The sequence below is a fragment of the Notamacropus eugenii genome, chromosome 1 (assembly GCF_028372415.1).
Source record: "Notamacropus eugenii isolate mMacEug1 chromosome 1, mMacEug1.pri_v2, whole genome shotgun sequence".
NCBI classification, from domain to species: domain Eukaryota; kingdom Metazoa; phylum Chordata; class Mammalia; order Diprotodontia; family Macropodidae; genus Notamacropus; species Notamacropus eugenii.
Window position 1 is genome coordinate 9,916,416 of NC_092872.1, and position 26,498 is coordinate 9,942,913.

At 49.7% G+C, this 26,498-nt stretch overlaps 1 protein-coding gene and 2 long non-coding RNA genes across 4 annotated transcripts; 1 reads left to right on the top strand and 2 right to left on the bottom strand.

The window, feature by feature from the left end:
- Nucleotides 1–1,408: 1,408 nt before the first annotated feature.
- LOC140533343 (uncharacterized) lies at nucleotides 1,409–3,942 on the bottom strand. The gene is made up of 2 exons (XR_011976883.1): nucleotides 3,626–3,942; nucleotides 1,409–2,613 (listed from the first exon to the last, which is right to left on the bottom strand). It is a non-coding gene; the product is annotated as an uncharacterized lncRNA (long non-coding RNA).
- Nucleotides 3,943–4,784: 842 nt separating this feature from the next.
- Nucleotides 4,785–22,405, top strand: C1H1orf35 (chromosome 1 C1orf35 homolog). Of its 2 annotated transcripts, XM_072652981.1 has the most exons (10): nucleotides 4,785–5,021; nucleotides 8,831–8,963; nucleotides 13,566–13,716; nucleotides 15,639–15,684; nucleotides 17,529–17,611; nucleotides 18,051–18,123; nucleotides 19,430–19,503; nucleotides 20,119–20,250; nucleotides 21,414–21,614; nucleotides 22,322–22,405. In XM_072652981.1, the coding sequence occupies exons 2-9, from the start codon at nucleotides 8,870–8,872 to the stop codon at nucleotides 21,589–21,591; spliced, it is 831 nt and encodes a 276-aa protein (XP_072509082.1). In that variant the 5' UTR covers nucleotides 4,785–5,021; nucleotides 8,831–8,869; the 3' UTR covers nucleotides 21,592–21,614; nucleotides 22,322–22,405. The 2 variants fall into 2 exon arrangements, with proteins under 2 accessions (XP_072509082.1, XP_072509090.1); XM_072652989.1 differs by lacking the exons at nucleotides 4,785–5,021; nucleotides 22,322–22,405 and adding an exon at nucleotides 8,278–8,397 and having other exon boundaries at nucleotides 21,414–21,910.
- Nucleotides 11,258–14,373, bottom strand: LOC140533376 (uncharacterized). Its single transcript, XR_011976901.1, has 2 exons — nucleotides 14,230–14,373; nucleotides 11,258–12,496 (listed from the first exon to the last, which is right to left on the bottom strand). It is a non-coding gene; the product is annotated as an uncharacterized lncRNA (long non-coding RNA).
- Nucleotides 22,406–26,498: the final 4,093 nt, after the last annotated feature.

Sequence of the window (26,498 nt, forward strand, 5' to 3'; positions counted from 1 at the left end):
CTGCTGCTGGCCTGCCTCAATCCATTCTCCATTCAGCTACCAAAGTGATTTTCCTAAAATACAGATCTGACTATGTCACACCCCTACTCACATCAACTCCAGGGACTTTATGTTATCTCTAAGAAGTACTGTGTTTGGCATTTCAAAAGCCCTTCATGTCCTAGCCCCCTTCTACCTTTCCAGTCTTCTTCCACCTTCCTCTTTGCCATGTACTCCTCCTGGCTGTCCCACAGTCAAGACCTCCATCCAGCAGCTCCAGGCATTCTCCCCATGCGCTTCCTCCTCCACTCCATCTGCTGACTTCCCCGACTTTCTTTAAATTCCAACTAAAATCCCATCTTTTACTGGAAGCCTTCCCCAACCCTTCTTAATTCTAGTACCTTCCCTGAGTTAATTCCAATATTTCCTGTATATAGTTTGTATATGTGTGTATGTATATATAACACATAAAAATATATACGTGTGTGTGTATAAAATTTGTTTGCCTGTTGTTTCCCCCATGATCCTGAACTCCTCAAAAACAAAGACTGTCTTTTGCCTCTTTCTGTACCCCTACTGCTTGGCACATAATAGGTACTTAATAAGTGTTTAATGACTGACTTCAGGGATGGATTCAATCAGTGGGGAAAGTTGAGAACACCCTGGCCATCTTGCCATCAGCCCTGCCAGCCTCCAAACTGGGCCAGAAACCATACTCTTGTCCTGTGGCCCCACTGTTCTGACCGGTGAATGCTTCATTATATCCCTCCTTGTTTCACTTTACACTGTAGCAACCCACCCTGCCTCCCTCACTCCCTCCTTCCAGCTCTGGAATCATAATCAGTACTACCATTCCTATTAGAAAGTGTGTCAATGACCCCCCTTTCTCTCCACTCATCATCTCTTCTACCTTCCAGATCAAAATTCCATCCTTAGCCACCATACCCTCTTATGCGTATTGGCTCTCCCATTAGAAATAAGCTCCTTTTTGTATTTCTATCTCCAGCTTTTAGCACCGTGTTTGCACATAGCAAGTACTTAATAAATGTTTTTGCATTCATTCATTCAAAAATAAAGATTGTCAATGATTTTTTAAAAAGGGGAGGGAAGAGATCACAGGGAGGAGCAGCACAGAAGCAAACAAGAACGAGCATGGCTTGTTCTGGGACTGGCAACACCCATGGAGGCCACACTGACTGACCTGGAGGGGTGTGAAGGGCTTCCTGTCGGGTCATGCATGCGCTCACAGCCAAAGAGTACTTGTTTTCCAGTCAACATTTTCTGATCGATTTATCACTGGATCATTGATTGAGAGCTAGAAGGAATGTTAATGGTCTCCAACTCAAGTAGAAATGGGAGCCATGAAGTTGTACATAAGGATCTCTGAAGATCTTTACATTAACTTAGAAAGTCACACACCAACATTATCTGTGTTCTATTGTATTTTTATTTATTTGATTAAACATCTTCCCAATTACATTTTGATCCCGTTCAGACAGTGCTCTGTTGGGAGTGTTGTGCCTCCTAGAGTGTGTTTAAAACCTGATCTAGACCAATCTCATCACTGGAGATGAGGAAACCAAGTCCCAGAGAGTCTGTGTCACACAGACCAGAAGGGAGTAAGCAGCAGCAGGGATTTAAACCTAAGTTAACTACTTCTAAATCTAGCACTAGCCTACACTGCCTTCCATGTCAGAAATCCCATGCTTCAAATGAACCAAAAAGTGCACAAAGCCAATGCAACCAAGATTAGAAGGGAAGCAGAAAATGGGAAACAATGTTTACAATGTCTTTGATAAAGGCCTCATTTCTAAAATATATAGAGAATTGAGTCAAATTTATAAGAATACAAGTCATTCCCTCGTTGATAAATGGTCAAAGTTTTCAGAGAAAGAAATTAAAGCTCTCTATAGTCATGAAAAAATGCTGTAAATCACTATTGACTGGAGAGATGCAAATCAAAACATCTCTGAGGTACCACACTACACCTATCAGATTGGCTAACGTGACAAAACAGGAAGGTGATAAATGTTAGAGAAGATGAGGGAAAATCGGAACACTAATGCATTGTTGGTGGAACTGTGAGCTGATCCAACCATTCTGGAGAGCAGTTTGGAACTGTGCCCAAAGGGACACAAAAATGCATACCCTTTGACCCACAATACCATTTCTAGATCTCTGTTCCAAAGAGATTACAAAAATGGGAAAAGGAGTCACGTGTACAAAAATATTTATAGCAGCTCTTTTTGTGGTGGCAAAAATTGGAAATTGAGGGGATGCCCATCAATTGGGGAATGTCTGAACAAGCTGTGGTATCTGAACGTAATAGAATATTATTGTTCCATAAGAAATGATGAACAGGCGGATTTCAGGAAAACCTGGACTTGCATGAACTGATGCAGAGTGAAGCAAACTGACCCAGGAGAACGCTGGGCACAGGAACAGCAGTGTTGTTCGATGACCACTGTTGACAGACTTGGCTCTTCTCAACAGTGCAGGGATCCAAGACTCCTGATGGAAAATGCCACCACATCCGAGAAAGAACTGTGGAGTCTGAATGCAGATCGAAGCAGGCTGTGCACTCTCTTTTTGTTTCTTCTTTCACGTGGTTCCCAATTATTGGTTCTAGTCCTTCTTTACAACATGATCAATGTGAAAATATGTTTAATAGGAATGTATATGGGGAGCCTGTATCAGACTGCGCACCATCTTGGGATAGGGGGAGGAGGGAGGAGAAAATTTGGAACTCAAAATCTTAAGGAGTGAGTGTTGAAAACTGAAAATAATTAATTAAAAAAATGAAACAAAAAGCAGAGAACAGGTGGCTCTGTGGCCTCAGATTCTAAATTTGTGACAAAAGGACCACATTCAAGGGAACCAGTGAGGGGATCCTTAGCCTTGTCCAGCCCAGTTTCTTTGTATGGGAACCATAACTGCCCTTCCCAAAGTGACTGATCATCTTGTAATCGACAAATCTAGTGCTTTTCCCTCATATCTCACTTGTTTCACCCCTTTAGCATTTATCACTACAGACCACCCTTTCCTCCTGAATACTGTCCCCCCTCTTCCATCTTCCTGATTCTCCCCTGTGCCCCTGGCCTGCCAGAATTCTGTCCTGAGTCTTCACTCTTTACATGCTCTCCCTGTGATACCCTTAGATACCCTTAGTGCCCACAGGTTAAACACATGAACCATGTCTCCAGCCCTTGGACCTTTGCCCAGCTGCACCGCCGGCTCCTCCTCAGGAGTCTCCAGTTGGACCACGTTATCCTATACCCTCCATCCCCCGCCACTTCTGTGCAGGGCACCGTCATTCTGCCAGTCACCCAGGTTGGCAACCCCCCATATCTAATCAGATCTCAAACACAGCCTTCCAACTGGCCTTTGCCTCAAGCCTCTCCCCAGGGGTGGCCTCGAGGCCACGTGTTCTAGGTCCTCGGGTGCAGCCCTTTGACCGAGTCCAAGTTTTACAGAAGGATTTGTTCTATGAAGGTGGCTCCAATGGCAGGGCAGCACTCGAGGACCTGGAGGTCCACAGGTGGCCTCGAGGCCCTCGCCACCTCCTTGCGCGGAGTCCTCCCCACAGCTCCCTACTGCCCGTGGGATCCGACACTGCGAAGGCCTTCACCCCCAGACCCCAGCTTACCTTTCCAGCCAAACTGATCTTCCTGTTTCTCCCATCTCCAGGTCTTTGCCCTGGCTGTGCCTCATTCCCTAGTGCCCTTCCAGGTTAGCTCCAGGAGTCCTCGTGTGCACGAAGGCGCCGCATCCCCAGCCCCACACAGTGCCTCGAGGGGCCGTGGAGCCCCTGGGAGGAGACCCGCCGCGGACGGAGGAGGTGCCCCGGCCTTGGCACCGAGGAGGGGGGAAGCCAGGGCGCAAAGAGAGGCTGCCATATGAAGCAGGTGTGAGCGGCGCTCCTCCAGGAGTCGGGCTGGAGGACGAGGCCGGGCTGGTCCCCGCCCCTCGGCCCCCCCGCCTGAGCGGGTCCCCGCCCCCCGGCCCCCCCAGCCTGGGCGGTCCCCGGCCCCCCGCCCCCCGGCCTGAGCGGGTCCCCGCCCCTCGGCCCCCCAGCCTGGGCGGTCCCCGGCCCCCCGCCCCCCGCCCCCCCCAGCCTGAGCGGGTCCCCGCCCCCCGGCCCCCCCAGCCTGGGCGGTCCCCGCCCCCCGCCCTCTACCCCCCCCCCGCCCCGGCCTGGGCGGTCCCCGGCCCCCGGCCCCCCGCTCCCCGCCCCCCCCAGCCTGGGCGGTCCCCGGCCCCCCGCCCCCCCCCAGCCTGAGCGGGTCCCCGCCCCCCGGCCCCCCCCCCCAGCCTGGGCGGTCCCCGCCCCCCGCCTGGGCGGTCCCCGGCCCCCCGCCCCCCCCAGCCTGGGCGGTCCCCGCCCCCCGGCCTGGGCGGTCCCCGCCCCCCGCCCCCCCCTTGGCCTGGGCGGTCCCCGCCCCCCGCCCCCCCCTTGGCCTGGGCGGTCCCCGCCCCCCGCCCCCCCCTTGGCCTGGGCGGTCCCCGCCCCCCGCCTGGGCGGTCCCCGGGAAGGCGGCGCTCAAGGGCCTCCGCCTCAGTTCCCCCTCTGAAGAACGGGAAGGAGGCAGGCCTGCTCGGACTGCCCGTGAACGTGGCGCGGAGCCGAGGCGGCGAGGCGTGAAAGCGCCCTCTGTAGGCTGCGAGGCCCGGCCCCGCAGCGCCTCCCGGCGGTGACCGACGGAACCGCAGGACCTTGCCAACTCCTTCTCCATCCCCGCCCCCGCGGGAAAGAGGATCGAGGAAAGAGAGGGGCGGGGGAAGGCGGGCCTTCCGGCCGCGGCTCCGCCCACTCCGGCTGGGGCTGTAACGGCGGGCGTTCTCCTGTGCCCGCTCCGCTGTGGCCTGTTCCCCCCCCCCCCTTATTGTGCCGCGGCGGAAGAGCCTCCCGGCAGACTGCGAAACTTGGTGAGCCAAGCTGGGCCTGGGTCGAGGAGCCTGCGGTCCAAGAGGGTCTGGAGCCGGACGGGCCACGGGCCACGCTGGGGTCCCTGGTCCTGAAGAGCTGAAGGGACGAACTCGAGGTGTGTGTGTGGGGGGGGGGGGTGCCATGGCCTGAGGGGGGTTAGGGGCGGAGCCTGCAGGAGCCCTCCTGGGGGGCCCGAGAGGAGGGGGTTGGGGGCAGGGTGGGGCTTGCGGGAGCGCGCCTGGGGCCTGATAGGAGTGTAGTGTGGGGGCGGGGCTTGCGGGAATGCGCCTGGGGCCTGAAAGGCGGGAGCAGGGCTTGCAAAAGCACGTCTAGAGCCTGATAGGAAAGGGGTAAGATTTGAGGGAGCGTACCTGGAGCCTGATAGGAGAGAGGGCTGGGGGCGGGACTTGAAGGAGCGTACCTGGAGCCTGATAGGAGAGTGGATAGGGGCGGGACTTGAAGAAGCATGCCTGCATCCTGATAGGAGAAGGGTGGGGGCGGGACTTGAGGGAGCGTGCCTGGAACCTGATAGGAGAGGAGGGTGAGGGCGGGGTTTGCGGGAGTGCGTTTGGGGCCTGAGAGGTGGAAGTGAGACTTGCAAGAGCGCGTCTAGAGCCTGATAGGAGAGGGGTGGGGTTTGAGATAGCGTGCCTTGGAGTCTGATAGGAGAGAAGGCTAGGGGTGGGACTTAAGGGAGCGTGCCTGGGCTCTGATAGGAGAGAAAGCTAGGGGAGGGACTTGGGCGTGCCTGGGCTCTGTTAGGAGATGGGGGGGGTCTTGAGGAGGCATGCCTCGGGCTTTATAGGAGGGGAGTCTGGGGCGGAGCTTGAGGGAGTGCATCTGAGGCCTAATAGGTGGAGTGAGGGGGGCGGGATCTGCAGCGGCACGTGTGGGGAACGGGGAGTGGAGTGAGCCGAGGAGGCATGCAGCGAGAGAACTGAGGGGTGACGTCCGAGGTGTGAAGGGAGGGGGCCGCCCATGGGCTGCCAAGGCCCAAGACTGGCTGAATCGGGGACAGAGGGGATGTCTAATAATGGACATAACGCTTTAAAGATTGCTGACCTCTGGATCTGCAGGACACCAGCAGGTGCTGTGGTTATCCCAGTTTTACCGGCTCGCCCACGGCCCAGACCTCCCCGACCGCCCGGGGCCAGCTCCCTGCTCTGTGACCGCCGCCCGCACTAACTGGACTTGGTGTGTCGTGTGCTTTGAAAACTTCACAGGGCTGTATGAATGGGAGTTATGGCTGAGGCTTGCAAAATGCTTTCCTCAGTCACTTTGTGAAAGGGTTTTTTCATTTATGTTTTTATTTTTGGGAGAAAAAACATTGGATTTGGCTGAGGTCGCAGAGCTGGACCCGGGCAGAGCCCGGATGCAAGCCCAGGCCACCCTCCTCCCCATTCAGCCTCCTTTCCATTACTAGCTCCTGGATTCCCTGTGACCTCGGACAAGTCAGTGAAGCCCTTCCAGACCCTAGAAAATGTCGTGGAACTTGGGTTTCAATCCCAGCTCTTCCATTCACCACGTGTGTGACCTGTACAAGTCATTTTATCTCTCGGGACTTGTTTCCTCCTCTGTAGAAATGAGGAGGATTAGACTTGATGACCTGAGGTCATTTCCAGCTCTAAATCTGTGATCCTACGAGTGATTTCTCCCTCAGTCTTGGTTTCCTCATCTGTAAAATATGCGTTGGGCCAGGTGATCTCTTAGGTCTCTTTCAGTTCAGATGTCCTCTGCTCAGAAGGCACTTTCTGTCTCTGATACTACCCAGTCTGTGACTGTTAGCATTTCAGATCAGAGGAGGACATTGAAGAACTGGTCAGTTGGGATAGTGCCTCAGTCTTCACACAGGGTGCTCCATGTTAGCAAAGACTTTGTTTCCCATATTGGACAAGGAGCTCTTTGAGACGACAGAGGTCTAATGTCATGGGACATTAGAATGGATCTCAGAATGTAGAATTATAGCATGTTAGAGCTGGAAGGAATTTTTGACACCACCTCACTCATCCCGCTCCTTTTACAGGTGATACTGGTCCAAAGAGGGAAAGGTAATTAATTGGCCAAGGTGATATTGAGTCCATGGAAGAGTCAGGACCAGAGAGCAGATCTCCTGCTGTCTATCGCAGACTCTTTCAGGCATCAGGCTGCTTTCCCAACCTTTGGCTGTTCTTTCCTCCAATTCTAGCTTGGATACTCAGTCTCTTAGAAGTTCAGAATTCTTCCCTTATGGGAAGGCTGAACAGAGAGTGTCTCTAGTCATCTCTCCTTCCTCTTCCCTAGAAGGGGATGGTAGAGCTACAGGGGTGGTAGAGCTAGGGAGCTGGCCATCTACAGAGAGATGGGCCCTAAACTTTGTCCATAGTTTCTCTCTGGGTCATTTATCCTCGAGAAGGAAGAGTTGATGTCAGGAGAAAGATATGGGAAATGGTCTTCTTGTTTTCTCTTTTGTTTGTGAGAAGATAGAATGAACTGAAGCAGTCAGGTACAGTGAGAAGAATAAAGAGCAGCTTGGGAGATACTGGAGCAAGGCATGGGTTTGAGTAAGCTTCTGTTCATGAGCAGGAACAATTAAGCACTTACTTGTACCCTGCCCTGGGGAATGCACATAACAAATAATGAAACAATCCCTAATGGCCAAGAACTTGCATTCTAATGTCATCTTACCCTCTCTGAGCCTCAGCTTCTTCCTGTGAAATTAGGCTAAAAAATCCTTGCAGTATCTAACTCACGGGGCTCTTGTTGGTAAAGCATAGTAGAAACGTGAGATGATGAGGATGTTGTTGATAATAATTCTTCCTGGTTGATGAGCCCGCTGCCTGTCAGAAAAGCGGTGATCTATTTGGAGGAAAGTGTAGATGGCATGCTCATCAGATGTTCAGATTACATTAAACTAGGAGAGATAGTTAACATACTGCATGATGGGATCCAAAAACATCTTGACCAGCTAGAACACTGAGCTAATTCCAATAAGATGAAATTAAATAAGGATAAGTGGTAGTGTCTTCCCCTCAAGTTCAGAAATCACAAGTACAAAGGTGTGGAGCATATGGTTAAGGGGCAGTTTGTCTGAAACAAGATCCAGAGATGTTTGTGGACTGCAAGTTCAGCAGGCGTCCACAGTGTGACAAGGTAGCCTAAAAAAGGGAAGATGATTTTCAGCTGCATCGAGGGAGACATAGCTTCCCTGAGTAAATAGGTAATTCTCCTGCCCTACTGTGCTCTGGGCAGATCACATGAATCAAGACTGTTCCCCTCCCAGGTCCATTCTGAGTACCACATTATAGCTAGAGGAGGGCAGCCAGGATTGAGTACATGACATGGGAAGATCAGCTGAAGGAACTGGGGACGTTTAGGCTGAAAAGGAGCAGCCTCGGGGGAGACCTGGAAGCTCTTTTCAGGTATTGGAAGAACTGTCGTGTGGAAGAGAGACTAGCCTAGTTCTAAGGGGCCCAGAAGGCAGAACCAGGAGCTCTGACCAGGAGTGCAGACAGGTAAATTTGAGCTTGATTTAAGGAAACACTGGCAATTATATATCTAACCTTGGAGGGAACTGCTTGGAGAGGTCTTTATGCAGAGGCTAGATAACCCCTTGTAGGGTATTTTGTAGGAGGACTGCTTTTTGGATATGGGTTAGACTAAGTGACCTCTGATGTCCTCCTGAGATTCTGTGATCCCATCTCACAGGAAAACTGAGGTTCATAGAGTACAAATGACAGACTACAGTCCTTTGGCCTCTTTGACTCTCAAAATTAAGCATGGCCTGTGTGCAGAGCTCTCTTCTGGGTCTGATAGGGGAGACCATAAAGAATAGATTAATTCCCTCCCTTTAGGGATTTTCAATGGGAGGAAAGAGCCTGATTGGCTTCTACTGTATATAGAAGGAACAGAATTGAGTCTGAGAATTTTCTGGCTTTGTCTTCCCAGGGGCACTAGAGTAACTAACTCTACAGACTGTTCCTAAAGATGTTTGGCTCTTCACGTGGGGGTGTGCGAGGTGGCCAAGACCAGTTCAACTGGGAAGATGTGAAGACTGATAAACAGAGGGAGAACTACCTGGGTAAGTCAAGTGGTCGAAAACCTTGGGCATTGTCATTGGGCTGAGTGGAGCAGGGACTTCCAAAGAAGAAAAGCCAACCACTGCTCCTTGGGACACCTCCTGGCTGGGGGTGGGGGAGCCAGGGAATAGAATGCATACAAAATGGTGTTACACATGAAAGAGATGAGGAACGAATACTTTCGCAGCTTACAATGTGTTCATGAATGAGTGCAAAAAGCATCAATTAAGTGCTTACAGTATGCAGCAGGAATTCACATAGAAAATCAGAGCTGGGCTCTGCTCCCAAGGAGCTCACGTTATAATAGGGAAAGACAACATGTACACATAGAAGGTTTCAGTCTGCATGTTCCTCTGGGTGGAACAGCAAAGGGGATGGTAATGCATCTACTTTAGTATTATTTCTAATACTGAAAACTGCCCTGGTTTCTGATACTGAACCATTTGACAATGCCAAAGAGTTTGTTGGTGAGAATTTTGCTGAGTCTTCAGCATTAAGTCTTCCTGAGTAGACGGGGCCTGCAGCACATGTAGAAGAGGCTGCTGGATTGCATCTCCACAAGGATAGCTTCCGTGACCTACAGCTGGGGGCTGAAGGCTAGAAGCAGGACTGGTGGTCTGGGAGGTGCTGCAGGAGCACTTGGATTTACCAGTGATAAATGGGGGAGGGAGGGGTGTTGGAGACAGCGTACTCTTCCAAGAATATTGTCCTTTTTGATGATGCTTACAAAGGGCTGAAGCAGGGCTAGTGGTCTGGAGAATCCTGCTTTTCCTGGGTTATTGGGACTCAGGCCATATGAGTGGAGAAAAGTCACTTTATTTTTCGTTTGAATGAAAGAAGTATTAACTAAGCTCTTACTGTATGCAAAGCAGGGGCAGCTAGGTGGCATAGTGCATAGAGTATCTCTTCCTGTTCAAATTTGGCCTCAGATACTTTTTAGCTGTGTGACCCTGGGCAAGTCACTTGACCCTGTTTGCCTCAGCTTTCTCATGTGTAAAATGAGCTGGAGAAGGAAATGGCAAACACTCCAGTGTCTTTGCCAAGCAAACCCCACCTGGGATCAGGAAGATTTGGGCCCAACTGAGATGACTCAACAGAAGCCACCACAAAGGTACAGAGAGGCTGCGAAGAGCCGGAGGTGAGACTGTCCTGCCCTTGGGAGAGACGACACATGGAAGGCTCTGGCTGCAAGTAGCCGGAGAGGTCCCATGATCCTTAGGGGCGGGGGAGAGCCATGGTAATGGTCTTGAATGTCCTTTCCATTGATGAGTGACATCATTTCTGTTGTCTCTGTGCCTCAGTTTCTCCATCTATCTTGGGGATGATAAAGCTCCTGTGACATCATCACCAAAAGACATATTCTACAAAGCTGTTCTTTTTCAGAAGGGTCTGCTCAGGTTCTTAACAGCTCTTCCCAAGGAGAGGGCTCACAAAGTTTTTTGCTTCCAAGAAGGGGAGTGATATCCAGGCTACTGAGAAGAGGCTTTTTTGGTGTATTGCGCAAAAGGAAATCTAGAAATTCTTAAAGGGGACTTGAGATGATTTCCTTAGTTCTAGATTTGGGACCTTCCCCTGCTCTCATCCTGGTAGCACCGGGTAGCAGTTCTATGACTTAAGGAGGAATATGGGCTGGGAAGCTTTAGAATGCTTTAGAGGAATACCTAAAATAAGGGCCATGGAGTGGGGGCCTGTTTGTGTAGGGGGAGGGGAGAGGATCCGGCACCCACAAAGGAGGGTCAGCCTTAGCATCCCTCAGCCACTGCTCCATTGGAGACAGGCCCCTGGGCTGGAGTGACCCTGGCCTTGAACATTGTTCTCTGTCTCCTGACCCCAAGCATTTGCACTGGCTGTCCCTCCTGCCTGGAGTGCTCTCCCTCTGCATGTCCCCCCTTCTGTGAGAACTCTTCCAACATGTTTTTACTTACTATCTCCTCTTTGCTCAGCCCCCAGAAGGGTATCATGACTAGGGAAAAGAAATCTGAACCTGAACCTGCCCTCAGAGGGCTCCCCATCTGTGTTCCCTTCAGGGATGTCGCAGGGTACAGTAGGGGCCAGGTCCTAGGTGGTACAGTCAGATTTGACTCTGGCTCTGTGTGCTCTGGAAGTGCCACCTCTGGCACAGTGAGGTCTTGTCAGGATTTAGGAGCATCGCAAACTGCCGGTGAAACGCCCATCGGCAAAAGACTAGGCCCAGAATGATGTCGCTTGAATTCTGAGTCTGGAAGACTTGGATTCAAGGCCTACTTCTGACACATACTCTGGCCTGGACCCTTCTTCTCTTTTTTTTCTCCCTACTGTTTCACTTGGTGATCTCGTCAGCTCCAATGGATTCAGTTGTCATCTGTAGCAGATGACTCTCAGATGGACTTGTGCAGCCCTAAGCTCCCTTCAGAACTTTAGTCTCTTACCTTTCCAGCTGCCTTTTAGACAATGCAAACTGAAGGTTCCTTAGATATCTTGAACCCAACATGCCTATTACTGAAGTCATGGTCTTTTCTCCATGAACCCTCCCCTCTTCTTGACTTTCCCATTCCTGTTGAGGGCACCACCATCTGGTCACCTAGGTTGGCAGGCTGGTCATCATTAACTCTTCATCAGCCAACTCCCCTTTACCTTCATAACATCTCTACAATATGCCCCCTTTTCTCTTCTGACATTGCCACCACCCAGTGCGGGTTCTCATCATCCAGTGTGCCTGGACTCGTGTAATGCACTAGCTCCTGTGGGTCTGCCTGCCTCAAGTCTCACCACTCCGATTTATCCTCAATTCAGTTTCGAAAGTGATTTTCCAAAAAATGAGGTCTAGTCATGCCATGTGCCTCCCTGCCTACCCCTTCAGTAAACCCCAGGGTCTTCCTGTTACATACAAGAGCCAATATAAAGGCCTCTCTTTGGTACCTTTCCAGTCTTAAACTTTGTTCCCCTCCAGTTCCTCTGTGATTCAGTGACCCTGGCTGTGAGCACTACTCTGTGTCTCCTGACTCCAAGCATTTGCACTCACTGCCCCTTCTGCCTGGAATGCTCTCCCTCCACATGTTCCTGCTTCTTCAAGGCCCCCCCCTCCCCTAATCCCAGAGCCTTCCCTTTGAGGCTCCCTGGGCTTTATCTCATTCGCATTTTGTTTGAATAGAATTGTTTGCATGTGGTCTTCCCCATTAGACGCTGAGCTCCTAGAGAGCAGGGGCTGGTTTTTGTCTTTGTATCTGGAGTGCTTGGCACAGCACCTGGCACATAGTTGATATTTAATAAATGTTTGTTGACAGACTGACTTTGTGACCACAGACCAGTCCTCTAACCTCCCAGTGCTCCAGGGAACGTCCTAAGATGAAGTTGTAGACCACTTGAGAATCTTCATTGGCAGCTGTACCAATGAAATCACATGCTTGGTCCAAAATTAAGAATGTGGTGGCTTGGAGGGATGTTGGGGTTATCTGGTCAAATCCTCAGTGAGGGAAGATCCAAGTGTAAGAGGCAGGCCCGTGGCTCAGACATGGTTCATCTTCCTGTAGCACTTTTAGAAGGCATTTTTGCAATCCTATAAAATAGGAAAGGTAGGTATTATTACCCCCATTTTACAGATGAAGAAACTGTCATGACAGGCCTCAAACCCAAATCTTCTGACTCCAAAACTAGTGATCTTTCTGGGATATCACATGGCCTCTGCTAAAGATGTCAATGCCCCGGAGCCCTGGAGCACCCACTATACATGTGCTGCCATTGCACTTGTGTAGTACAACTTAGTCTTCCCAGGCTCTTGTTTGAGAGCCCCCCCCAATGCTTCCACTTTGGGAGCCACAGCATGCAACTTAGGAGGTCACCCTAGCCAGAGCTGTGCTGGCCACAGGCAGCTTCAGGGCAGGAAAAGCTGGTGCCCTTCTCCCTGCCAAAGCCCAGCTCCCCTGCCTAAGGTGTGTACACATGTGAGAGGGGAGATGTACTACAGTGAGTGATTGCCAAGTGCTAATTCCAAGGTTGTGGCATGTGGCCACGTCTCTTGGCCAAACCAGCCCTGAGTGTCTTGGAGTTTTGCCAGACACACAAGAGTTTAAAGTAGTCTTAATAGAATACAGACATTCTTAGGCCTTAGAGCTGGATAGGGCCTTAGATGTCCAGCCTGGTTTTCTTTTGCAAATTAGGAAGTGGGCCAAAAGAGAGGCACTGAATTACCCCCAGGTTTCAGACCTAAGTAGCTGAGCAGAGTCTTGAGCTGGCTCAGTGCTCTTCCCTCTGGTGTCCAGTGCAAGCCTCATGTCTTCTGGGATGCTTTCCCAGATCACTTCTGCCTCTCATCGTTGTTCTCCCTGTCACTCATTTGGCATTCATCACAACTCTTGACTGTTCAGTTAAGTTTTCAGGAGAGTGTTTCTTGTCCCTGCCTAGCTAGTCCAAGGTCTTCTAGAGCAAGGATTAGGTCTTGAACTTGGGTTTCTGTCTTCTTTCACGCTGTTGCCTTTTGAGGGGTGATGGGAGTTGGGGCTGAATGGAGGAAAAGGGTCAGTCACCAAGGAAGGGGGAGATCGAATTGGTGGGAGCTGCTCTCTTCCAGGGTAGCGGAGCTGGCAGTTTTCCCATGGACTCAGAATAGGGCTACTGTCTCTCCCCAGGGAACTCCCTGATGGCTCCTGTGGGCAGGTGGCAGAAGGGCCGTGACCTCACCTGGTATGCCAAAGGCAAGAAAGGCGATGTGGCCCTGAGCCGAGAAGAGGAGCTAGCTGCTGTGCGCCAGGCTGAGCAAGAGGCCCTTCTGGCTGCTTTGTGAGTTCTGGGCCCCAGAAATTGGTGGGGGATGTGCATGGCTTTGTAGAGTGGGGGCTCCTCACAAACTAATCTGAAGAGGAGTTTTTCCTACCCCAAACCCAACCAGGGAGAGAAAAGAGAGAATTCTGCGTTTGGAAGTTCATTCCAGCCGCTATGTTCGGTGCTCTAATGTCCCCTCAGTTTCTGGCATTGGTGTTGTAAGATCCCTTTTGCCTCCATCATTATTCAAAAAGTTCAGTCATTCTGTGGTTCTATCAACATTAGCAAGTGTATTTAACTCAGAGTTGGGCTATTTTAAAGTTGTGTTGGAGGAAAGAGGAGGGCCAAAGAAAGAGCAGAATCCCTGGTGGAGGTGGATGGAGAGATGATAACAAATCACCGAAGGCAGGGCCTCTCCATTTTTATTTTACTTACTTTTTCTTTACCAATGACCTGCATAGCTCTTGGGCTGGAAAGGACAAGAACAGTAGAAATTTGATTCTTCATAAATAAGGAGCTAGTCCTTGATACCTGGTCTGGTTACCTGGTCCAGGGGAGCTATATCCTGAAGTACTGAAGGAACTAGTCGATGGGGTTGCTGGGCCACCACCAGTGATGAAAGATCACAGAGAGCAGAATTGGCCCCTGAGGACCAGAGCAGGCAGGTGGTATGATCTGCGAAAAAGGGAAGAGGTCAGTTGGCAAAGCATAAGCCATTGAGCTTCACTTTGGCTCGTAGGCAGATCCTAGAACTTATCATTAAAGAAGTGGTTAGTGAACATACCGAAGAGAAAACCATGGGGTCATCAAGAACAGGTTATGCCATAATAACTTGATTTTCTTTTTAAACTGGTGAGGGGAATGGTCTAGGTAGCAAGTCACTTAATATTCATTTACTTATTACTAAAGCACTTGATAAAGGATTTCATACTGTGATTGTAAGAAAAATGGGGATCCAGCCTAGATGGTAATACAATGAAATAGATTCAGAGTTGCTTGATGACTGGAATCAGCCCTTTAATGGCTCTTTGGTTCTATGGCAGGAGCTCTGCTGTGGAGGGCCCTAGGGATTTGTGTTGGGCCTCATTCTGTTTAACATCTGTGCCTGTGACTTAGAGAAAGGCAGAGATGGCACAAAACTGGGAAGGCTCACGTGGATGACAACTAGGATCCAAAAAGATCTCAGCAGGTTAGCACAGTAAGATGAAATTTAATTAGAATGAATATAAAATCTTATCGTTGTAAAGTCTTTTTTTTTTTAATTTGAAGTACAGGCATGGGGAGATACGGTTAGAAGTTTGTCTGAAAAAGATCTGGGGGTTCATTGGACTGCACGCTCTGTCACTGTATCAGCAGCATGATGGAACAGCCCAGAATACTAGTGTGATGATCCTGGTTGCCATCCAGAGAAACAGAGCTCCTAGGAATAAGAAGGTGGCAGTCCCATGGCCTCTGCACTGCCTTGGGGCGCCACAATTTAGAAAGGACATTAAGAAGCTAGAAAGTGCCCAGAAGAGGTCATCCAGGATTGTGAAGTGTCTCTGCCAGTGAGGATAGCTAGAAGAAAGTGGGCATGTGTAGCCTGGAAGAGAAAACAGCCGGGAAGAAGGTGGCAGATATTTTCAAGTCTTTGGAAAAGAGATTTGACTTGTTTTGGTTCCTCTTAGTTTTGCCTTCTTGGGACAGTGTGTGCCAGCTGAAAGGAAAGGCAGACTTGGGCTTGCTGTTAGGAGACTTGCTAAGAATGAGAGCACCCCAGAAGAGACATGGGCTGGTGGGGGGTGAGGGGTGAGGCTGACTGACCACTTAGCTGAGACTGTAGTGGGGGGCAGGGGAGGGGGAATTCTTGATTATGGGTTAGATTAGAGGCTACCGAGGTTCTGGCAGTGCTGGGATTCCCTAATTCTTTTTCTTGATTTTCTCATCCTGATTCCTTCCAGAGGCTACAAGAATGTGAGGAAGCAGCCCACAGGACTGAGCAAAGAGGTAACCTGGGAGGAAGAGAGGGTGCGGGGATCCTCCCAGGGGAGAACACTTCCATTTAATTCTGGTTTGGGGACAGAGCATTTGCTCGTGAACACATCCCCATGGTTTGAGGAAAGGAGGATTTGTAAACAGTAAGGGTCCATAGCAGATGGGTAGTCTCACTTTGGGGTAGATCTTAATCTGATATCAAGTAGGAGGACTATTTTGGGCTACAAGTATATAAATCTGCTGACGTACGTAAGGGAGATGGGGTGAGCATAATGAAGCAAAGTGAGATCTGGTCAACTCAGCCAGGAATCGTGGGTCCCTCGATGAGGGCAGCGTTGGGGCTGGAGAAGATGAGCGTGACCTTATTTGCCTGGTCTGAGTAGACTGCTTTGCTCCGGGTTAGAGGACAATAAGCAGGGAATGAGGGTGAGTGGGAAGGAATGGGAATGGGGGTGGATGAAAGAGAAAAAAGAAGGTAAGAGAAGCTGAAGTAGGGAGGGGAGGGCCTGGAAGGTGGAGTTGGGTTTAGGGGCTGGTTCTGATTCCCAAGAGAAGGTTGGAAATGAAAAGGGATCCTTTGGGGTCAATTCCAGACTAAGTCAATGAGCTTTCTGAAATCAGGCCCTGAATTTAGATAAGCTTTGCCTTCCCCTCACGGTGCCCTGCTCTCAAGACCAGCCCTTTCCTTACTTCTCAGACCTACCTTTTGGACTGACCTTAGTTCTTGTTTTCGAATTATATGGTACGTGGTGGAAAACACAATGAAGTTAGTCAGATGATCTTGGTTTCAGCCTCAGCTCTGCCCTTTGCTGCCTGTGTGATCCTGGGCAAATCATTTACTTTCACTAGGCGTAGGTTAGCACCTCTGTCAAATGAGGCAGTGGGGCTACTTGTCCCTGAGGTCCCTTCTCTAAATCTGTGTTCCTGTGATTTGAGAAGGGAGAAATGGCTTTGTTCTGAGAGTAAGGAATGGGAAGCAGGATGCCTAGTGCTTCCTGGATCCCATTTCTTTTCCCATCACCAGTTGAACCATCTTGGGTTTATATCCCTATTAATACTGTCCTCTGAGGCTTCATCAAAGTAGGGAATCACCAATCCCCAAGAGAAGGTGGCCAGTTGGTAATGACTTCACAGGCCACTGGGTTCACGTAGGCCGAGTGACTTGGAATGCAAACTGGGGTAGCTCCTAACACCAGTGCACAGGTCCAGCCTGGCTGACTTGAGAGAGACTGACTGTCTTACTGGATTGATGAGATTGTGGTTACTGTTCCAGCTTTGGCAGCTCACAGAGACTATCTTCTGAGGCACTGGACATTTGGAGGGAAGACTCACAATGAAGTGAACCTTTCCTTTACTAAGGATGTGCTATTCCCTTCCCCTGGCGCTCATGGTCCCTTGGGCTGCTCTCCTACAGCAGTCTCAGTCTTTCATGCTTGAACACCTTGTGTTACTCAAATGCGATCATCTCTGTGTAGCGCTGTGTGAGCCTTCAGTTGCTAAATAAAAGCTAGTTATTATTCTGGCCCACCTGGGTGCTTGGAAACCAAGCTTACTGGTTGGTTTACAATGCCAGGCTCACTCTCAGCCAATCAAGAAGCCTGACCATGGGCAGGCTTTTTGAAAATGAGCCCATGTTGCTATGAGATTATTAAGTAACACATCTTTTCTTGTTCATCTTCCCTCCACTTTGGCAGTTAAACTCCTTATAAATCAGTGCATTTGATACCTAACCTCCTCGGGCCTATTGTGTAGAATTAATATCCTTGCGGCACTGAAGGGGGTGAAGCTGATGTCTGCTCCAGCTAACTGTCTTCCCGTTGCTCTAACTGAAGCCAGTGTCTCTGCTTCCCTTCCAGGACTTTGTAGAAATCTGCAAGCGGGAAGGGACTGATCGTGAGGAGAAGGATGTGGACCAGCTGTCAGGCCTGGGGAGCTCCAGGTACTGGAATAGGGTGAGGGTTTGGGATTATTACCTGTTAATGGCCTGGTGGTATGATGCCTGACCTGTCCATGGCAAGCAGTGTGGTATGGTGGAGATATTCCTGGTCTTAGAGTTTTCACTTCAGCTCCAGTGCCCCTAAACTGCATAAAGCCTGATCTGGGGCTTGACTGGGTCAGGATCAGAGGCTCAGCATGGGAGTGCAGTGGGAGGCATGCTGGGCTTGCAATGAGAAGTCTGTGTTCAAATTTCTTGGCTCTAAAATGAACTAGCTGGGTGACGATGGGGTAAAGATCCTTCTCTCTGGGCCAAAATAATCTCCAAGGTCTCTTCTGGTTCTCAATCTTGTGCTGAACCTCAAAGCCCTATGGGAGTAGGAGCTGCCATGACAATCCTGGAAGTTGATGGCATGTGGCATGCTTGTGTCTGTGTCCTTCAGTGGCTCCGCTGGCCGGTTGATGCTTTCCAAAGAAGACAAAGAAGCTGCCAAGCTGGGGCTGTCCGTGTTTACGGTAAAGCTTCCTTCCTTCCTTCCTTCCCTAGGTCTCTGAAAGCCACACCCTGTCCCTCTCCTAGGAAGCCATTCTGTTGTAACACAAAGCAGAGACACAAGTTAGAACTGACTCGGCCAGGCTGTTTCTTTCCTGGATAATTGTGATAAGAGGCACAAAGACTTGACGCATCTAGGACCCAGATCCTTTGCTGCTGTAGGAGTGAGAGCTCTCAGGGGCAGCAGGCTCCAGCTCACCTGGAACCTCGCTCTGTGTCTTTGGGCAGTCTTCCCTGAGGGCCTCACTACTCCACTTAGATGTTTGGCACAGGGCTTGTGCTCCCTCTTGTAGACAAGAGTGGTGGACAAAGCGTGCATGATGATGTTTGTGTTCTAGAATACCTGCTCCCCAGGGCTACTGTGAGGCGCTCATTAGAAAATGCTTTAAAACACTGAACAGATTTGGAAGTGATAAAGTCAGTCATTAGTCCTAATAGCAGCAGTGCAGTGATTGTGCTCGTAGTGGTAGCAGGACGGTTATGTGTGGGGGGAGGGATTGGCTTTGTTTTGGTTTTTTTGGCAGTTTAGCGTATTGGGAAAAACCACTAGATTTGGAGTCCAGAGAACTGAGCTTGAATTCCTACTTCATCTCTCGATACCTTTGTGGTTTCAGACAAGTCATTTTTTTGTCTGGGCCTATTCTCTTGTTCTTATTGGACCAGCTCATTTCTAAGGTCCTGGACTTATCGTTGTAGGCTTCTTGACTTTGCAGGTTCTTGTTAGGCTATTGCTACCCTTCTGTCACAGTTTTGGGTTTTCAGAGCTTTTCTCACCATTCTATGAGGGAGGCACAGGTGGCATTCTCATTCTCTCTCTCTTTCTCACCCTCCCTCTCTCCCTCTCTCCTCTCCCTCTTCCCCTCCCCTTGCTTTTGACTCTAAGATCCAAGTTCTTTCTGCTATACTATGCTTTCTAAGTGTGACAAGAAATGTCCTCTCGAGCCAGGTCCCTGGCTAGCTAGTGTCTCTTCTGGCAGGTCACCCTAGGGGCATGTTCTTTCCTTTTTCTCTTTTCAATCACTTTTCACACATGACTAGTTCATATCAGAGTGAGGTTAGTCACCCTTGTACCAACATGGTGTTTTGGCTTCAGAGAGGCCTTGTGGCACTGACTTTGGAGGCAGGACCTGGGTTTGAATTCTGGCTCTGCCTCTTACAGCCTACGTGACCACAGGTAAGTCACTTACGTGCTTTAGGCCTCAGTTTCCTTATCTGTGATGGCTTATTAAACCCCTTCCCACTCTAAATTTGTGACCCTCTGATCTTTAGCATCACAAGGTGGAGAGCAGTGCCACAGCAATGCCATCAGCCCCACCAGTGGCCAAGCGGAAAACAGACACGAGGTAAGGAAGGACCATGGAAGTTAGGCGTAGGGAGGGTGCGTGGCACAGGCCAGGCAGAAGGGTGGCAGTGGCTGCTGGGACCGGAGGGGCTCAGCTGGTGTTTGAGGAGGAAGCCATCAGGAAAGTTGTAGATTTGTGGTCCTGAACCAGTCTCTCCTCTCTGGCCTGAGTTTCCTCATCCTGTCTTCTAATTTCATGTCCTTTAGCTTATTGCAGAAATGGGAGGAGTTGGATCCATTACACTCCGCCAGTCCTAACTGCTTCCTCTAAGGCCTGGGGGGCTGCATGGGAGCCATATCCTGACAGTCTGCCATTTCTTTTACATTAATAAGCTGATCAGCAGGGACAGAATGAGTGGGAGGGGCCTTAGGTCATGCCCCAGATGAGAAGCCTGAGGTCAGGAGAGCTTAGGCGCCACCCAAGGGGCAGGCAGAGAAGGGAGTTCGTCCTCAGATCTCTGACTCCAAATCTAGCTGCCTTTTCTACCTATTATCATGGGACCTGAGTGGGAAAGTTTGCCTTGGTTCTTTCTTCCTCTTGACAACTACAGTGCTTGCATCCAGAAGAAAACCATAAGTCCTGGCCAATTTATCCTCCTCCTCATTTTCCCAATAGGCCTGAGAGCCACAAGAAAGTCAAGAAAGAGAAGAAGAAGAAGAAAAAGAAGAAACACAAGAAAGAGAAGAAGAAAGAGAAACATTCTAAGAGGCGCTCTCCCTCATCGTCATCCTCCCCCTCCCCAGACAGGTGGAGTTTACTGGGCACCCTGTCCTTCTTGGGGCTCCCAGCTTATAAAGCACAGGTAGAGGGCACTGCAGTCCCTCACTGCCCAAGGAGAGTTGGGAGGAGCCTTTGAGATCATCTGAGCCACCAGAAATGAGCAGATGGCAGCAGAGCTGGTGCTGGCATTCGCACCACCCACTGTCCAATTCTTTGTTCGTTCCCCTGCAATTAAAATAATGTGGTTTAGAAAAGCAGGGGGCCAGTGTGAACTGAGGGAGCTGGAGATGGAGGTTGTTTGCAGAGGACAGAGGAAGGGAGAATGCCTTGGGGGGAGCAGAGTTTGAAAAGGTACAGAGTCCTCTTGTTACTGTGCTGAGTGCTGGGGACAAAAGGCAAAAACAATCCCTACTCTAAGGAGCTTACTTTCTTAAGGGCAAAACAGCAGGCAGATAAGTGACTGCATAAACAGAGATACAAAAAAAATGGAAGGTGTTCACATCTAGGGTGGCTGGGAGAGACTTCTTTCCGGAGGCTGGCAGGAAGTGAGGAGATAGAGACAGAGTTAAACAGGGAGAGCCTTCAAAATACACAGGATCAGGAGAGAGAGAGGACCTTTTTCAAGGAACAGCCTTCAGAAGGCCAGTATCACAGACGGGGAAGGTTAGCATGGGGCGGGGTCACAGAGGGTTTCCAAAGGCAAACAGAAGATCTCTGTTGGTCTCAAGTAGGGAGGTGACGTGGCCAGACATGCTTGGATGGCTGGATGGGTAAAGACCTGCAAGGCTGGGGGTGGCTCTCCTTTCTGGGCAGTATCGCAGTAGCGAGGGAGGGGCGCCTGCACATGACTGGTAGCAGCTTCAGAGGAGGCAGAATTGACACTCTATGTTTTCATAATAGCAACTTTACTTCCTACCTAGCACTTAGGAGTTTACAAAAAGTTTTCTCTTTACAACTACTTGGTGAAGTGGTAGCATGAAGATTATTTTACCTATTTTACAGACAAGGTCATTGAGATCCAGAGAGGGAAATCATCTGGCCAGTCACCCAGTGAGACCTTGTCCAGAGATTAAAAGCCCAACTTAATAAGTGCTTAAGGAATTCAATAAAATGCAAGTCTCCAGATTCTCTGTTCTCTTTCTACAGTGACCCTGAATTCTGTTCTTATCATCTGTGTTTGTCTCCCACAGGCACAGAGTCACTCAACACCATGCCTCACCCTCCCCTTCTTGGCCACAAGCCCCCAGGAGCAGGCATAACATGGACTCTTGGGATGGTGGTCACTCTTCCCCCAGCCACAAGAGAAGGAACCGAAGCCCTGAGACTCAGCCCCAGCACAAGAGGCAGCGGCATGACTCAGACGACTGAACCTTGACCCTGGAAAGCAGATGGTACACACAGGGACCCCTCCCTTCCCCTGTCCTAGAATCCTGTGAGCTTATTCCCCTGGGCTGAAGGGCCAAAGCCCCTACACCTGCTTCTGGAGAAGCCTGAGCTCTCCAATGCCTCTGGAGTGACGGGGCAGGGCAGAGACGCTGGGTCCTTCCCTCGGTGGGACTGATGTGTTCTTTTCTGTTTTAGGAGATGCTACCTCCTACCTGCCCCTCCCCCCAGCCCTCCTCCTCCCAGTAAAACTTTTGCCTGTATCCCTGCTTTTCAGGGAGTGGGGTGAAGAACAGAGGTCTGGGCTTTGGGTCCTTCTCAGATCTGTCCCCCACAGATGGATTAAACTGAGTTCCAGGAAGGAAAGTTTAGCACACTCCTCACTTAGCAAAAAAGACTAGGAGACAGGAGACCTGGATTCACATCCTGACTTGGCCTCTCCAAAATCATTTGTTACCTCAATTCGCCAAGATTTGTTTCTCCATCTATAATAACTTTTTACTCCCTACCTCACAGGGTTGTGGGAGTGAATAAAGTGCCTTATCAATCTTTTAAGAGCTGTAGAAAGGTAAATTAAGAAGTTACTATCTGACCCTGGACATGGCAGGTCTACCAATGGCCTGTTTTCTTCTTTATGCAAATGAGGACATTCTGGGGCTCGATGTGACACAGGGACCTTATGAGCTGTGATTTTACTAACATTTCGTGTTTTAAGGTCTTCCAGCTTGGACATCTGTGATTCCTGATTTCCACTGAAAGACTGAAGAAGGGGGACTATTATAGATCCAAATGCATATTGCTCCTCGTGTGACTGCTTCTTTCAAGAAGGTGGTTGTCGCTCAGGCCCATTTAGGATGCCAGGGAGTCTGGCCTTCAACATTTGCTTATAACATGTTAATAATGGCTTCCATTGCTACAACACTTTCCACACAACAGCTCTGGGAGTGTTCCCCATTTTTCTGTTTGAACTCCATTTCACAGATGAGTAAATCCCCAGAGGAATAACTTGCCCAGGTCACATAGTAACTGCCACAGCTCAGATTCAAATACAAGTCTCCAAATTTAATACGCAGCCTCTTCTCAGTGACCTCAGTCTACATTTGGTTCTCGTTCCTCACTAGCAATAGGCCTTCATGAGCTTTTATAGAGAACAAGTCATCAGTGAGTCGGGTAGATTGGGGGATGGGGAGCTGCTGCTCACAAGCTCTGGTGTGTTAGGGGGAGCTGCCTCAGCCTCCCCCAGTGACCTGGCTTGCTTAGGATTGCTCCTAGGCTTCTGGAAGATCAAGTCAGGCTAGGAGCAGCCACATTGCTAGGGCAGGTTGGAGACAGGCACAGGGTCATGAGTGGGTAACGCTTGAGATTGGGCCGAGTTCTAGAGCACTGCAGGACTGAAGACTCCCACGGTGAGGTGGGTCCTCTGTTGGGTTTCAAAGACCTTTGGCATCAGGAAATGGTGTAAAAGTAGGCTCTGAGGGGGTCAGTCAGAGCCTTGGAAGTAGGCCAAGTGGCCCACCTCAAGAAGACTGTCAGATGTTGAGCAGGAAAGCCCCTATCCAAGGGTTCTTAAGCTTTTTGGGTCATGGATCCCTTAGGCAGTCTGATGAGGAATAATGTTTATGTTCTAATCATAATCATTAATAACTCCTCAGAAGAATGACTTTTAAAAAAATCATCATTGAAAGAAATGTTCAGTTTCAGATAAAAGTGAAAACAAAAATTTCTTCTCCAAATTTGCAGACCCCTTGATCTCTGGGTTCCAGGTTAAGAAGTCTTGCTCTAGTCCAGTCTCTTCCTTTTAGAGACCTGAACAAGCGGGGTAAAAGCCCACTGAGCCCTGTAGCCCATGCAGGCACTCAGAACCATGGAGGAGGGTTAGAGAGGAGGAGGAGGATTTCAGTTGTGAGAATGCGTGTGGAAGGAGTAAGAAAGAACCTGAAGGAAGTCACTGACAGGATGCCAGTCACAAAGATTATAGACTGGAGGCCTGGAAGGGGCCTAAGAAAGCATCTGTTCCACCCTTTTATTTGGCAGAGCAGGAAACTAAGCCCAGAGAGGTTTCCTTGTTCAAGGTGACAGAGCCAGGGTTGGAATCCAAGTCTTGTGACTCCCAAATCCTGCCTTGATTTGTCTCCCCACGTGCTCTCCATGAATAGGCTTATTAGCTCAGAGGAAAGGAGGGGGTGGGGACTCTTAGGTATTACTGGTAACAATACTTCATTTTGCAGAGCAGAAAACTGAGGCAGAAAGAGGGGAGAGGACTTGCTCAGGCATACACAAGTAATAAATACATCATGGTGTTGGTATCTGAATTCCAACCCTGACTCAAATCCAGTGTTCTTGCACCATGCTGATTAATAAGATTTGCAAAGTAAACAAACTTCATTTTACAGATGAGGAAACTTGAGGAAGCCTTCCCTGATTTGTTAGAAATGGTGTTTCCCTTCTTTGACTCACCAGAGTAGTCTGTCCCTCTAAGTCTGTGGCTTATACAGTGGTCATTTGTCTTTATCTCCTCTCACCTACCACCGCTACTGCTGCAGGGTCTGCTTGTTCCCATGTAACACTTCTTATGTTGATCCACATTTGTAAACCTCATCCCTCACACCACTGCTGGGAAGTAGGTAGGGCAAGGACCGTCTCCCCTGCTCTGCAGATGAGATGAGCTTGGAGAGAAGGGAAGGGCAGCCTTATGCCCTCAGTGCTCCTCACTTCAGTGGTCTTTCCTCCGTCCTTCCCCAGGCTGACAGCCCAGGGCCCTTCATGTAGAAGGTGCCACCAGATGCCTAATGAAAGACTGTTACACTGTGGCCATGAAGGAAGGGGTTGTGTTCTGCTGCAGTTTTTGTTAAATATGTTATCAGTGACAGTCTGATTGCTTGGCACATGACTTCCATATCTATGTATCGGCCCAGATTTGTCCTGAATCATCACCAGCTGTCTGCTGCATGTGACCCTGGCAAGTGGTGTTACCTCTCTGAACCTCAGAGCCTTCATCTGTAAAATGAGGAACCCACTATGGGGCCCCTAAGTTTCGTTCCAGCTACGTATGATCTATCCACATGTCCTGCTGGGCCCCCACACTTCATGTGTCCAAAACAGTGTCTCCCCTACTGCTCCAGACTTCTCTCAAGCACAGCGTCACCCTCCCAGTCACCCAGGGTGTACTTGGAAAGAGTCCTTGATTATTCATGCTCACTGCTCTCAGCAGGTCTCTTGCCAGTTTGGGTTGATTCTACCTCCACAATGTTTCTGGTATCTCTTGCCTTCTGCACTCTTGTGGCTGCTACCCTGTGTTCAGAACTTTGTCACATCTTGCCTGGACTACTGGCATAGCGTACCGAGCAGCCTCCATGCTCCACCTCTCCCCTCTCCCCTCTCCAGTCTTCCACATAGAGACCTCGTTAGGACAGGTCTGTCTATGGTACTCTTGCTCAGAAACCTTCAGTGGCTCTGACCATCTGCATGACCATCCTCTGGTCCATCCTGTATGAACTTCATGGCCTGGTATTTGAGGTCTTTCAGAATTGGCCTCCGGCTTTCCTTTCATGTTTCTCCTGTTATACTATTTCTTGTCTGTGTTCTAGCCCAACTGGATAATTGGCCGTTTGTTCCCAGAACATTAACGGAGGCTTTCCAAAATTCTGCATAATTTACTATTGTCTCAGTTAATTATCTATGCAGATGACTTGCATATCTCTAGGTCCAACCATGGTCTCTCTCTTCAGCACCCCTCTCAGGTACCAACTTCAACTCAGTGTATTCAGAATGACTCACCTTTACTCCAAAACTCACCTTCCAAACTTCCCTATTACTGTGGAGGGCACGACCATCCAGTTACCTAGACTTGCCACTTCCATGTCATCCACAACTCTTGCCCAGGGTCACACAGCTAGTAAGTGTCTGAGGCTAGATTTGAACTCTGATCCTCCTGACTCCAGGGCCAGCGCTGTATCGACCGTACCATTTAGCTGCCTGCAAATTGGTCTTTGACAAGGACAGGTTGGACCATGTTCCCCTGCTCAGGTACTAAGGAGCAGCTAGAACATGGCTCCAGCACCCTTCCCAACTTTGACCTTTTCTGTCTGGCAGCCTTCTGACACTTATTACCTCCAGCCAAGCTCCCACATTCTGCAGGAGGCCTTTCCCAGCCTCCCCCTGCCACTAGTGCCTTCAGCCTAGAATTCCATTTACATGTGTTATTTATATGTATGCTGTCATTTGCACGTTATTCCTCCTGTTAGAATGGGAGCTCCTCAAGGGCAGGGATCATGCTTTACCTTTCCTTGTATTCCTTCTGCTTAACAGTCTAGCACATAGTAAATGCTTAATAAATATTTTTGATTTGACTAAAATTGTTCTCATTCAATTTTCCCGGAGTCTCCAACCTTTCTCTTGCCTCAGTCACTCAGCTTTGTTACGGTATTCTATGTACAGTGTCACAATCCTTTAGTATGACGTGTGTGCATAGAGCGAAGGGACTCCTTTGTGAGTGACTGGAGGCCCTACCCGAGTGTGGGCCGTCTGACCTGGGCCGGGGCCTGCAACTCCCCTCCTTCCCAGCAGAGGGCGCCAGGTGACAGGCCAGGTGCATCTGGAGAGTGGATTCTGCTCCATGCTTGTTAGCTGTGTGAGCCTTGTCCACAGAATGGACATGACCGCAGTCCCAGCTACCTCCCAGGGCTGGGAGGTTGGTGACTGAAGTGTTCTGCAAACATACAGATGAACATGCACCCAGATTGGCCTTTCACATAGTTCTTTAGGTTCCTAAGACCATGAGGAGGAGGGTGGGCAAAGGCCAGAGTCTGTTTTGGAGCCAGGACATGAACATAAAAGTCAGCTGACCACACTGCACTGCCTCACACGTGCACACCCTTCCAAAAGGAGCCAGG

What these genes read in the sequence shown, in the direction of transcription:
- C1H1orf35 (XM_072652981.1), top strand. Translation starts at nt 8,870, where the DNA reads ATGTTTGGCTCTTCACGTGGGGGTGTGCGAGGTGGCCAAGACCAGTTC. An exon ending in GAGGCCCTTCTGGCTGCTTT is followed by an intron (nt 13,717 to 15,638) that starts GTGAGTTCTGGG and finishes GATTCCTTCCAG; the next exon opens with AGGCTACAAGAATGTGAGGA. An exon ending in AAGCGGAAAACAGACACGAG is followed by an intron (nt 19,504 to 20,118) that starts GTAAGGAAGGAC and finishes TTTTCCCAATAG; the next exon opens with GCCTGAGAGCCACAAGAAAG.